A 14,080-nucleotide genomic window follows, 5' to 3' on the forward strand; every position below is an offset into this window, starting at 1 on the left:
CACTGAGCCAGCCCTGTAACTGCTGAGAGTAAGCTGAAGGCCCTAAGTGACCAAGTATTCACAACCTGTGAGGACATCTCAACTTCTACCAGCTCAGCCACACTATGTGCTTTGTTAAGGCTAAGTGAATAAACTTAAGCATGTGCTGAAGTCTCTATGTCTCTGTTTCTACAGACTGTATACACAAATATGCAGTACAGTTAGTCCTAAAGCACAGCTGGCCAGTGTTTCCACCTCATATGGAGTTTGGAGATGGATCTAAAGAGTGCTACAAGTTTGTAAAATTACCAGAAAAAAGTTCTACATTAAGAGCCTAGAAAAGCCCTAAGGAAGGTTTTAAATGCTAGGCAGAAACATGCTGGAACTGCTCAATAGTGCTCCCCCCTTGCTCCTAGTGAAATTCATGTCATCATCCATTGCAGCTCTTGCTTAAGTGTCTTCCATCCATTTCAGGTGGGAGTTAAAGAACTACATAAGGAAAGACAAAGCTAAACAAAACAGACTAATAGACACACAAGACAGAGAGACAAATTGGTGTTCCCTCAGAGGAGAGCACACATCAGCACTGATGCTCCCACATGTGAATGAAGAACCAAGACCAGGGAGACCTCCCCAGACCAGGTGAAACAAAAGGAAAAACCCTGCACACACCAAGCCCAGCTGTGGTGAAAGCGAATGGAAACCTGGCTGAAGAGCTCTCACAAAGGACACTGAAAAGGCTGCAGAATGGAGCAGCCTGACCTGAAGGCTGTCATAATCAGTGGAAAGACTCCCCAGACCCTGGATCAGAAGTTGAAGGCTGTGTCTACAGCAGAAAAAGGCATTTCCCTTGGAAAACAGGTACCAAATGCCTGCTGCAGGCTGGGCAGCTCTGCCTTGCACAGCAAGCACTCAGCAGAAACATTGCTGTGCTGAATTTATGGAGCAACAGAAAACCACTGGAGGAGGTAAAAGCTTACCTTGAACATGGTGCAAAGCAAGGAGCATGCTAGGGGTAGTTGGTCCATGCTGGAGAACATGGGGTCTGAACATCCACCTCATATGCTCCCCTCTCTACCAGCCAAAAGCAGGTGAACTTACCACTCTGCTGGAGGGGCTCTGTACAAGTGCAAGGGAGCAGATGGATCCCAGCAACATCCCTCACGTTGCTGATACAGGGACCCTTGTCCAGCCAATCTTGCCTTCCCCTCCCTACAGCCACAGTCCAGCCCCAGGGCCAAAGCCACCACACTGCTCAAACACTTTTTACTTAATGTAACAGGTAAGAACAGAGTCCTTACACCAGTCCTATACCAAAGGATCCCGCAAATAACCCTGGGTCAGAATTTCGTAACTGGAGAGGTTATCCATAATGAGAAAGAATACTGAAATTCAAAATCATAAAGTACCTCAAACACCAGGGACAGACACTAATGGAAGGAAAAGCCAAATGTAATGTCTCATTTCCATGTCTGCTAAGTGATTTTCTCATTTGATTAAAATCAGTTGAGAGATACAGATTTTTGAAAAGCCTCCAGGGTATTACCTGAAGTTCTGCTGAAATCATCAGCCTCTGTATGGACCACACAGATAATGAGAAGCCATTTGCACATATAAACACCACTCCTGCTCCCTAAAGAACTGTGGATGCACAGCTGCAAATGAGGTCAAGACTACTGCTAATGTCACACACAGTTTTAACTTGATACTGACAATGCTCTGATTGTCAAGGCATATAAAATATAAATATTGACTTGACTTTGACTACAAAGAAAGGCCACAGGGTTTTATTACAACCAGGTGGAACACCCAAAATAGAACTGGGTGCTAATCATCACTGGAGAGAAACATCTTTGTCTAAACATGGCTCTTTCCTCCTGTTCTTTTGGATCACATATATTCAGTGCAAGCACCAGCACGACCAAGCAGATCAGAGCTCAGGAAAAAGGCCAACACAGGAAACTTCCATGGATTTTTAACTTGAAGCAGAATATGTATTCTAATGGACTCAGATGTTGAAAGTGAAAGGGGAAGCAGGAGGTGGTTGTTCAGTAAAAAGTTGTGCAAGCTTCAAGCGGAAGAAAATAAGTAAAGGTAATAGGAAAATTTCAGAGTTTAAGCTGTCTCTGTCTTAATCTAATCAAGAAAGTAGGAAACATTGGCAACTACTTCCCACATTTATCCTGCATGACCAACTTGCCTGGTTCACTGATCACGCTAAAGATTACTTCCCCAATACCCATCACTAAAAACTCAGTCCATTTTTTGTTAATTGTGTACTTTCTGTTTCAAATATTGCCATCTTGTGGAAGCTGCCTTGAAGGACTGATGAGGCACCGGCAGATGTAAGCATTGTTCATTCCCACACTCTGGGCACCCCAGACAGTGCTGAGGCTGAGCCATGCTGCACAGATCCTACTGCAGCCCTCTTTAAAAATGTTTGTAGCTCTCAGCAATAGAGCTTAGAACCTCTGAATCCCACCTGAGAAGACCAGAGTAGGCCCCGCGTATTGTGGATACCAAGTTGTGTGCGCCTTATCCCCACCTCTGAGATGCTCAAATCCTGATCTCAGGTGGTTAAACAATACCTGAACCAAATTTTCTTATGCTACACCATTCCTACTAAGAAGGTCACCAACACTGCTGTATAAAGCTGTAGGAGCTTAAGGTCAGAACTAAGTAAGCCCTGAGTTAATCTTTTGGAGGAACCAATAAACAGATCCTCAGCTGGTACAAACAAGCAGAAACCTAGACTTGATCTATGTAGATTTGCAGCAGCTGAAGATTTTGCCCTTACCTGCCCTTCTGCACAGCCTGGAAGTAATTTTTCTCTTTTTTTAATAAAAATTCTAACTTAGAGGGAAATTATCTCACCTGTGTAATCAATGAGTCACTAAAGAAGCATATGACAAAACAATGGCATGGCATGGAAACAACTATAAGTGATGGAAGATTAATCAGCAAAGATGATTACCTGTGGCTTATTGACTCTGCGTGTAAGTCTGGGAGGTGGCTGTGTTGTGACAGTAGAGGAAGAGAGGGTAGAGGAAGAGAGAGGAGCAGATGAAGAGAATACTTTTGAGTCTGCAGTCTTTTGAAGAAAAGAAAAATTGGTCAGCTTGGCACATACTCTCTTATCACAACCACTGCTAGTGGTAAGAGCATCTACTATCCAGTAATTTTGAAGCAAACACAGCAACAGTAACTCCATGCAAGGACAAGTGCAGCTTCCAGTTGGTTTGTCTGAGCTGACTACCTCACTCTCTTTTACACATGCAGGTTAAGTCTAAAAAATACCACTAAAATATATCTGGATGGTAAACAGTACAGTCTTGACACAGCTCCCAGTAGACTTCTGGTTATGATTCAAGCAGAAATTGTATTATTTGTCATAAGTTTGCCCAGTGTGAAACATGTCATCTTGGAAACCCTAGTTTCTCATTATTTAATGTTGACTAGATGGGATATGTCATGGAGGCTATTGCAGTGCATCCAAGACAGTATTTAGAATACTATGATTTCAAATCTTCCAAACTTACACTTATTGGGGTACTGTAATGTACCTGGCTGTACCCCACAAAGTGCCCCAAGGTAACAGAGAGTTGCAAAGTAAAGCATATATCCTATACAAAGACTGAGGGCTGAAGATATGTTGTAGAAGCTACTGGAGAGTTCCCTCTGTGTTTCCTCTAATTGTAACATATGGCTGCATATAACTTAAAAACTCTTCAAGGAAAGCATCAGTAGGTCTAATTCTCTTTTGTGGCTAGAGCCTTTCATATCATTTTAGAAAGGCAAAGGTAGTAACTTCCCCTCAATACATAGGTAACAATCAAAACTCCCTTAGTCATGCACATCCCAGACTAGGGTTCACTAAACCATAGGCTCCAGGATCAACAGGGGACTCCTTTCATGATTCTAGGAGCCAGGTTTATGTTTAAAATGCTTTTTGGTTCTTGGTTTTAGGGAAAACAAACAAATTCTATAACCAAAAATGATTCACTGCACACTGTAAAATCTCTGATTAGCAAGAAAATGTCTGTATTCTGCAGGTGGACCTGTGTGATGCTTTCATCTGATGCTTCTGGTAATAGCCACTATCTGGGATAATCGCCTCATTAGATGTGACTGATTGTGTCAGTCCTGTGTTATCTATTCTAAAATAATTTTCTATACACTGCTCTTGAGCCCTCTTCGAAACCTTTTTGATCTGCTATAAGTGAATGCCACTGGTGACCCCTGAAAAAAATGTCTTAAGATCATCAAAATGACATGTGGCAGCCACTGGCTCTGCTTTGCCTGCAGAGCAGCACAAACGTCAACCCACCAGTTAAACAAAAATCAGCAATTCAGAGCAGCACACACACATGCAGAAGTACCTTCTTTTCCCCGCTTTGAAACTTTCCCGTATCACCTTTCCTCATGTCTCTTTTCTCTGTTTTACCTCCCTGAACAATAGCCATTAGCTCCTGACACAACTGGTTGTCCTCAGAGGAACCCACAGGTCTCCTTTCTGGGCTCGCACGCATGTCTAGTTGGGATGGTTTCAGGCAGCGCTCAACAGAGATCTTGGGGACAGCATGAGCACTCTGCTCAGGGTGGCCGCTGCCCTCTCCTGTCTTTGGGAGCCAGGCTTGGCTGGCAGTGGTGTCACGCTGCTCTGCGAGGATGCTTTCAGGGCTCTCCACTGCCCAGCGAGAGGAGTTAGTCACGCTGGGAGAAGGGGAGTCAACAAACTTTTCTTCGTTTTGTGGAGTGGCCTGGTAGAAACTGCGGGCAGAGGATTGAGGTCTGGATGAGGAAGAGGGCAATGGGGATTTAATGGACCTGGGAGTCGAGGAGCCAGAGAGATGAGAATGGTGGAGGCTGACTGTGGGGGAAGGGCTGGCTGCAGCAGAAGGCGAGAGATAGTCAGTGTGAGAGAGGGAGGCTTCAGGCGGAGGAGGCAATGGAGGAGTTATGGCAGGAGTGGTGCTGGGAGACACTCCCACGGTCAGAGCAATCCACTCGGATGTGACCGCCTGCACCTCTGGAGACAAAGCGCGGCGCGCAAAAGGCAAAGGCGGAGGAGTTGGAGTATGGAGCAGCTCAGAGCTGGGAGACTTGTAGGAGACAAAAGCAGGAGAGAAAAAGAAAGAAATGAACAAAAAAAAAAAAAAAAAAAAAAAAAAAAAAAAAAAAAAAATACAAAACCAAGCAAAAGTAAGAGGAGAAAGAGCCAGTGTGGAGAGAAGCAGATCTGTGACCACATGCATAAGTTTTCTATGGATGCTCTGCTGTGCTGGAGACAATGCTGTCCACAGCTACTCCAACCACAGAGTCCAGCCTGTATCTATGCTGCTAATACCCTTCTCCAGCCTTTGCCAGTATCCCAGATACAAAACACCTTGTGGCCTCTGACTTCATACCATAAGCCCTAAATCCCCCAGGGAGCAGCTGAAGCCACCATCATAATGGCAGAATACGCACCATTGGACTGGCCTGGCAGCAATAGCTGGGGTCCCAGCAACTCACACTGTGGATCCAGCCAGAATTCACTGCTGCAATGAACTTTGACTTTATCCAACTCTAGCATGAGCATTGACTGCTCCTCAGGATGCATGCATTGCAGAAGCTGCATAGGAGAAAGGGACCAAAAAAGCCAGCTGTGGCTATTTGCTCTTCATTGATTAAAATAGGTTCTGTGTTTAAAGGGCAGAACACGCTACCAAGTCCTGCCTGTGGCTTTTACCACCAGCAGCATTGGTGAGAACAGCTACATTAGCACTTGTCAGGCTGTTTCTCAGTCCTCAGCCAAGTCAGGCAAAAACTAGGGGGAGTACTGACTTTATAGGGGAGGAATCAAAAGAATAGGAAAGGAAACTAAAAAAAGGTGGATATGATCCCTTCCATCAAAGGGAGAAGCTTGCAGGGAGCTTGTGGAAGATATGGAACAGCTATGGAAAGGCTGCCAAGCTCATAGAAAAGCTCAGCTGACATCCACTTTGACTGATAATCCCAAACGAGCAACACGTTTTTCCTCTTTAAACTGTGGCTAAGACTGAAAACACTCCTTTTAGGAAAGATCCAGACAGACAACAGGCGTGAGTCATGGCATCTTTTTTCCTATCCTTTCTGTACCATATATCCCTTCCTCACAACCCCAGTTCTCTGCTTATGTTTCTTGCAGTCTTGACCTTGTTTTGGTCCCATGGGTAAGAGGGAGATGCACCAGAACCTCATGGCCATGACCCAGACATGTATGCTGACCTTCCCCTGGCATGAGTATTTGCAGGATGGGAGCAAAACATCGGGGGATTTAGAGACTCACTATCTCCCTGATAAATTTGCCATGGCAAACATTCTGGGATCCCCAAATAATTACCTGCTGCCATTTTGATTTCTGCTTTGAACTGCAGTATGGTTTGTAATGAATCTAATATTCATGGAAGATCCCAGACTGACCTGCTCTCAAAACCTGAGTTCTTGTAGGAGCAGTTTCAAATAATACAGGCTGTTCTCCTGACCCTGTCTCTAAAAACCTTGGTCATGAGTTAGATCATACAGGGACAGGTATACAGCGTAATTCAAGTTGACTGGGATCAATATAATGACTCTTACAGACTATAGCACTTAAAACCTTACAGACTAAGACACTTCTAATAGTCATAATGCAAAATTCCCCTCATCACAGTAAAGGTGTGTGAACTGTAAACACATACCCAGAAGAAGTGGATCACTCTGGATCACTAATTCATTCCATCTCCAGCAGTGAAATTTAATCACATGGCTGTGAACTGCAGTCCTTTCAACCTGGCCTGGATTCAAGCTACATATCAGAGATAAAAAGCTGAGTCTCCAAATCCCCAAATGATCCGTTCATTAACCTTTCCGGTAAATGAAACATCACCTTTTCCTGTAGTTGAAGCTTACTACAGGGAGCGCGTGGCTTTATGGCACAAAATTCTAGTCTTAAATACAGCTTTCTTTCAGCTATTGCTTCTTGCACAAGAATGGCAATATCCCACTGTTTTGCAAGGTGTTGAGCTTGCCTGCATCTAGTCCTAGTACCTGTGGTGAAGCTGTCATGCTGCGGCTGGGGGAGAGGGACACGGGTGGGTCAGGATAGTCAATGGCATTCTTGACCACTGGCCGCTTGAGCACCTCCACGTAAGTGACGGGGAAGATGCCTTGGCGACTGGTGCCAGAGATTCTTCCTTCATACCAGTTCTCATCCACTCGTCGAATCAACGTGATCCTTTCACCCTGTGGGAAGGAATAGCAATGTAGTTGTGATTTTAACGTTTCATCATTTCAAAGCAGATTACATTTTAAATCTTGATGCAGCTGACCTAAAATAATTGGTGGTTCTCAATTTCCAATTTCCTAATTGGAATTATTCCTATTTCAAATTATCCTAATCCTGAACTGTGGATTAAGAGTTAAGAGAAAGAAAAAATTGCAGATCTTCTAGTACTGACTGGGTCTTCCCGCAGACTCAGTTATGCTCACATTTTCAAGACCCTACTTGCTAAAGCCAGTTAAATATGGAAACCAGCTGTTTCAGGCTGACCATGAGACTCTCAGGCATATGAGGTGTATAGAAAGTATGCACAGGTCTGCAGTTTATCCTAGGTCTCTCTGTGGTCTCTCCAAGTTTTGCTGACAAAGTAACTTCCAGATCCTTAATATACACTGCAAGCCTCACCTTCATATATAATTAAAAGAGAAGACAGAGAAGATCTAATCTGAGCATCAAAACATAAAGCTGGTCGAGATGGAGAAATTCTGCTACTTAATCTAAATATGGCTGACTTTCTTCTGAACATGCATTACACAACCCCTTCCCACACCTTCACACTTCAGTCTAGCCAGTCACTTCAATACTGCAGAACCTGGCTTGCTCAATGATTTGGCTTGTAGTATGGGGAAAGTGAGTCCAGTTTCCTCCTTTTCTACATCACCATTATCATATAACTGTGTGGGCCTCCACTGAATCTAACCAACCTGGAAAGACCTGTCACCAAGTATCTAACTTGCCTTGCAGAGCCAGGTTTGCAGCACACTCAGTTGGACCTAAGGAAACAATTGGCACTTCTTGATTTAGCCTACCTGCAACAAAAACTGCAATGCACTACATAATGTCTGTGGATTAAAAACATGGGTGATGAGGAGGAATCCTGCCTGAATACAGTTTATTTCATTGGAGCTTTCATTTGGAAATTGCAAGTTACTAGTGCTAAAAAACATCATCATGTCTGGATTCAATTAATCAACACAACAGAAGTCTTACCTTCCTGAAGGACATTTCTACTTGGGTATCCCCATTGAAGTTGAACTTAGCAATTGCATCTCCATATTCCAATACTTGCAATGGTAACGGCTTTTTGGGTTGAGCCTTCTCAGCTGGTGGAAGGAACTAGAATGAACAAACAAAATCAGCTAAATCTCATACACGAAGCCCGTGAAGTGGTCTCAGGCAGAAAGGGAGTGGACAAAGAGAACACCTGCAAGGAAAGCAGCTACCTCTATGTATGATCGTGGGAAGATGCCAACTCTGCCATGGTGTTCACCTTCGAGCCAGTTCTGGTCAATCTGCTTGTAAATGTAAACAATATCTCCTTTTTGCAGAGGAAGTTCCCTGTTAAGAACACAAGCACTCCATCAGAACTTCACTGGAGGAGAACAGATGTGTTTTTCAGTCCAGCAATCCCTAGGTACCAAGGTGTGCATCAACATGTTGATGCACATCATTCTCCACCCAAAGCACAGGCTAAATGTTGAGGATTACTCTGTTCATATCGTGATGTGCAAGACCTTGCTTGTTCTTTGGGCATTCTGTCAAAAATGTTGGCCTGTGAGGGTCCTAATAACCACATGCTCTTCAGAGGCAATGGGGCAAATACGACTCTGGCTATTTTGCATGTTGTATATGACGAACAGCCCTCAATTCATGTTTTGAAACAGTCATGTCACAAGCACCTTCCAAAGAGACATATGATTTTAATCTGAGCTAGTTTGCTGATTAGATTAACATACTCAGATGGCAAAGTTGATCCTGCAATGGTTGCACTGACAGCCTGCAGTTGTGCAATCACTGACCTCAACTGGGCTAAAAGTTGGAATTTCAATCCACAGGCTTCAGTACTAAAATTATGAATGTCTGCAGCCTGAAGAACTGTGGCCAGCTTGTACTAGGCTCATAAACTTACTACTTGGGTCCCCAGAGGAAAATAAGCAACACAGCCTTTTCTAAGATGATTTTTACAAGCTCTGCTTTATTTCTGTCTGGCATCCTGATATGTTCTACTCAAGGGACACAACAACTACACCTAATCTGCCTCAGTTTTATTATAGGTGCCGGGCAGATGCTATTTAAATTAATACAAATCATCACCTATAAGAATATATAACAATATTCTCAGGACATTAGCTCATTCATGCAGGTCCTTCACTGAATTCTGTTCTTCTTTCTTCCCTCTCTAGCAATGTTAATATGAGAGTTTCTCCAGGCTCATGCTGAGACAGAGGCTTTCCAGGCCTTCTCTTCACAGCAATCTTCCCTAAAAAGAACAAGTAGTGCCATGGGATTCACCCAAAGGACCACAACAGGACTTGGAAGTACCACAATGACATCTGAAACATCTGCTGATGTATCCCTAGATGCCAGGAGAGCAATGAGCACTCTGCACACTTCTTTGTCCTGAATGAGGAAAATGCCAAGCCAGGGCCCCACATACTTAGAGTGGGGCATCTGTTTAACTTCTGCTCATGGACTATCCTTTGCACAGTGAAAAAGATGATCTTCTCCTGTGGCTCCACCCACCCGCAGTGCAGAGCACTCAGTTGTTGCAGTAAAGAATGCAGGTTTGCCCTGAAAATCATGTGGGATAGAGATGCCCTGAGAAAGAAGACATTTTCCTGAAGGTCCTTTAGATGCTATGAACTGCAAGGTTCATACTACTTTTCCCTGCCTTACTATGGACAACTTTGCTTTGGGTACTGAAGACACCCTAAAACATAAGTCCAATTACATGACACTTCAAAAATGCTGCATCCTAGGGGAAAAAGCAGAGAAAGAACACTCCAGGTAGGAGCAACAAGCTGTACTCACTTTAGTGTCTGTGCTTTAAAGTCAAACTTGGCTCTAGCAGGTCTCATCTGGAGATAAAAAAAAAAAAAAAAAACCAAAAACAAACCAAAACCAACATTAAAATAATAATTAGGTTTTCAAACCTCTTCTGAGGAAAATCACCCAAACTCTTCTACAGCTAAGATTAGCATGGGGAGGAAATTGAATGCAGGTATTCTGCTACAAGCTTGCGTGCAACTGGTATTACAGTCCAAATATGCCGGATGGGCATCTCCCACCAGGACACAAAGTGCCAACTTCTAGCATAGCAATAATTAGGAGCTCTACAGGAAATGGATTTAACAGCAGTCAACTTTTAATGTGACTAACCCTGACGAATGAAAGCTGATCCAGTAACTACAGTTACTGGGGCTTCAGGACCAAATTTCTCTTGACATTTGAATGGAAAAGCAAAATTTACTAGCTGGGGAAAATAGTAGGATGTTATTTGATGTGGCTCTTATTATTCCCTGGCCCTGCTGAATACTGAAATGTGATCCATGTACTCTGTATCAATTGGTAGGAAAGAGACAAAGGTGAAAAGGAAATATGAATAAATTAGGTACACATTTAAAAAAAGTCTTCAGTGGCTAAAGAACCAAAATGTATGTTGACAGCAGGCCTGGGCTCTAAAAGGTTTACTTGGCTGATTTTCTAATGGCCACGAAATATTCAGATAACTTTACAGTCATTTTGGTAGCAGAGCATAAAATACAAAGCAGTCACATTGATGAGGTTCCAGAGCATTTGAAACTAAAGAGCAGACAGGTGTACTCCATCCACATGGTGAGCACCCCACCCACCACCACAGTGCAGCACCGCTGGGGAAACAGCTGCTGCCAAGAGCCCAGCAGCAATCCATGCGAGGCAGGAAAAGCATTTGGCCATAACACCTGGATACAACATCCAGCCCTCCAGAAAAGTGCCTTGGGCTCATGGAAAAAATATGTACCTCCTCCTTTGTCTCTTTCAGAAAGTCCAACCAGGTTGAACGCAGTGAAACATGCTGAGACATTTTTCTGAATGTTTCTAAAGGACGTTAAGCATGTTTCAAGAGAAGAAACAATGTATTTCTAAAAAACCACAACTATGTGACAGCCGCATGGCCCGGATCAACAAGACATGAAGTTTCTAAGCATAAGGCACAGACAAGAAGACAATGTAGCAATACGATGCAAAAGATGTAGAATGCCTTCGATTGACTATGTAGCTGATATTTAAAGGCATGCATCACAGGTGCGCACCAGCAATTCTCAGCAGGCATGCTTTAATATATGCAGCTTGGTATAGAGATATCAATTAATTTACCAGGCATAAAAGTCAAAGCAGATCTAAATGAAGCCAGAATGGGAAAGGGGAAGGTGGAAAAAAAAACAACAAACGACATTCTCTGAAGAGCTAATGTCGGCCTAAAGCACAATATTGTGAGAGGCAATTATTGCTTTGGGTCAAGCAGCAGACTGAGGTAACTAAAACAGACCTCTGACCCAGATTTCCTCTTTGCTGTATCGTCTACATTTAGGAGGTCCCCAAATCGTTCATTAGTGATAAACTGATGGTGCGTTGGAATAACCCCTGTGTGCCTTCTAGCGGCAATATCAGCTTCTTCTTGCTCACGTTTAAGCCGTCTCTGGTCCTCTAAAAGTTTCTGCCATAAAATTGCATAAAATGGGCAGTAAATCATCTAGTTAAAGGCATTCAAAAGCTGCCATAAATTTGACTTAAGATTCCTGAGTTCCCTGCAAATATCTGGGCTTTGCAGTTTAGTATGAAATAATTGTTTCTACTAACTAAACAATACCCTTTCATTTTACAAACACAGAATGTACATCATCATTACGGCGTAACTGAAATCCAGCTCATACAGAGGATCTGATCCAAAGCTGATGGAAGTCAATGAGGAGTTTGTTTCTAAGTTTTGGGCAGGTCTTAGAAGCTTCTAAGAAGATTGCTGATAATGCAGAGACCTGATCTAAACCCCCTTCCACCAAAAAGAAGTATCTCTCATTGACTTCCAAGAGACCTGAATCAGCCCCATTGAGTTCCAAAGCATCAAATTCTCATAAGCCTTGCAAGGAGCTTGGGAGAGTGCCTAACCACATTCAGGTTCTCCCATACTTCTTTTGGGCTCTTGTAACACACTTTGTAAAATAAAGTAAATAGACACCTAAAAATTATTTTGGATTTCTAAAGTCTCTGGCATGCTGTTCTTTCATTCATTGAATGGAAACATGCATTTTTGTGCATCTGCACAGAAGGATTCTTCCACCTTCTGGGGCTGACTGTAGGCTGAAGAGTTCAGCTGTGTGCTCACTCATTTGAAACCAGGTGGTCTTACTGAATTCAGGTTTTTGTTCTTACATGAGTTTTCATGCTGCATTTTGGAAGTGGGGGAATTACTAACTTTCAAAGGAGAAGAGAGCAAAAAACATTTTTCACACAGGAATTAAGAACAGGTTTTACCATATTTCAAAGCATGTATAAACCTTATCTGAACCCAGAAAGTTAACACTAAAAGCAAAACTGCCCCCCCCCCCCACCCCCCAGCAAGGGAAATTAGTTTCATCTTGCAGGAAAGCAAGCACTTTATAATTTCTTTAACTCAGCTTGAACACTCTCAGTGCTGAAAAGTCTACATGGCTTTCCTATTATTTCAGCCTGTCCCACTGTTACTCAGCCATTTCAAAAAGGACTGCTACATTCTGTTGACAACAACTTCAGACACCATAAAGAATTCTAGTTTGCACTGGGGGAAAACTTACCACGTTCTGATAGCTTAAAACATCTAACACTCACTGCTCAAAACTTGAGGACCCCCACAGGAATAATAGTGTTTTCACCAGTTTGGTTAATACCGACTCAAGTGGCTTGCATGAAGAACAATTACAGATTACTAATCTTTTTCTGCAAGTACCAGGGTGTTCTACCACTTCTCACACACATTTCCAACCTGTTTTATATTACTTAAAGCCTCTGTATGTAATTTTGTGCAATTGATAAGGTTTATTTGAAACAAGCTGAACTGGACTATACACATTACACAGCAAATCAGTGGCAGAGAGTATTGAAAGTAAAACATACTAGTTACTGCTTGTTACTCTTAACTTCCAGGACACATAGCCATGGACATACAAGCTGCCCTTATGTAAGGCTGAATGCTGTATCTCTTGTATGTGGAGCTGCTACTACTGTTATAAGGCCATAAAGGAGGGCATTACCTCTTTATCATCATGCCGCCTGCGGAGAATTTCCTCTGGAGTTTCCATGTAATCAACTGGTGCAAAATGCCTTGGTGATTCTGAATCTACCTCAAAACAACATAAGGAAGTTAAAATACACGTGGATTTATCTAGCATAACCAGAAAGGAAAAAAATAGATATTTTTAAACAATTTGTTTCCATTATGACAGTAAGGATTCTCACTTGCCATTGACCAAATTGCCAATCAGATGTTGTTTATTTATCCATTTTCATTTTTTTCCCTTTTGGGCTCTACACGTGAACAAAGATCCAAGAACAGGGAGAAAATAATGATACAGGAAAGAGTAAAGACATAGAAGGACTTTGTGAAGAAAAGATTCACTGTCATCAAAGTATGACTGTCATCAAAGTATGATTTGGCATTTTACTGTTGAGAAAAGTTTAATACACACACGCAAACACAACTAGACCTTGAGAAACTACTCCTTAAAGCAATAATCAAAAATCATCTGGGTTTGGTTTATAATTCCCACGTGTGTAAATGATACAGGACTAGAAATATCTCATGTTGAGATTCTTGCATCCCCAGAGCTGCTTGAGAGATAAATTGAACCTGATGTGATTAGAAATGCAGCGGAAATTGTTTCTCAGAAGTGCAGCTGTTAATAAGCCCTGAACAAAACTGCTCAGCAAGACACGCAAAAGGACATTAGACACACTAGGGAAAAAAAAACAGAGAGTCAGGGAATGTAAAGGTGGGACATAAAAATGCAAGGGTTGTGGAAGAAA

At 42.6% G+C, this 14,080-nt stretch overlaps 1 protein-coding gene across 1 annotated transcript in view; it reads right to left on the reverse strand.

The window, feature by feature from the left end:
* Nucleotides 1-14,080, reverse strand: part of SORBS1 (sorbin and SH3 domain containing 1) — a 74,279-nt gene that overhangs the window by 7,723 nt on the left and 52,476 nt on the right. Inside the window, exons 20-27 of the mRNA XM_053983553.1 lie at nt 13,309-13,394; nt 11,571-11,738; nt 10,073-10,119; nt 8,485-8,599; nt 8,252-8,377; nt 7,030-7,224; nt 4,359-5,081; nt 2,954-3,070 (exon numbers count right to left, since the gene is read on the reverse strand). Coding sequence (XP_053839528.1) covers nt 2,954-3,070; nt 4,359-5,081; nt 7,030-7,224; nt 8,252-8,377; nt 8,485-8,599; nt 10,073-10,119; nt 11,571-11,738; nt 13,309-13,394 — 1,577 coding nt within the window. The remainder of the gene's footprint in view (nt 1-2,953; nt 3,071-4,358; nt 5,082-7,029; nt 7,225-8,251; nt 8,378-8,484; nt 8,600-10,072; nt 10,120-11,570; nt 11,739-13,308; nt 13,395-14,080) is intronic.

This window comes from Vidua macroura, chromosome 8 (genome assembly GCF_024509145.1).
Source record: "Vidua macroura isolate BioBank_ID:100142 chromosome 8, ASM2450914v1, whole genome shotgun sequence".
NCBI lineage: Eukaryota > Metazoa > Chordata > Aves > Passeriformes > Viduidae > Vidua > Vidua macroura.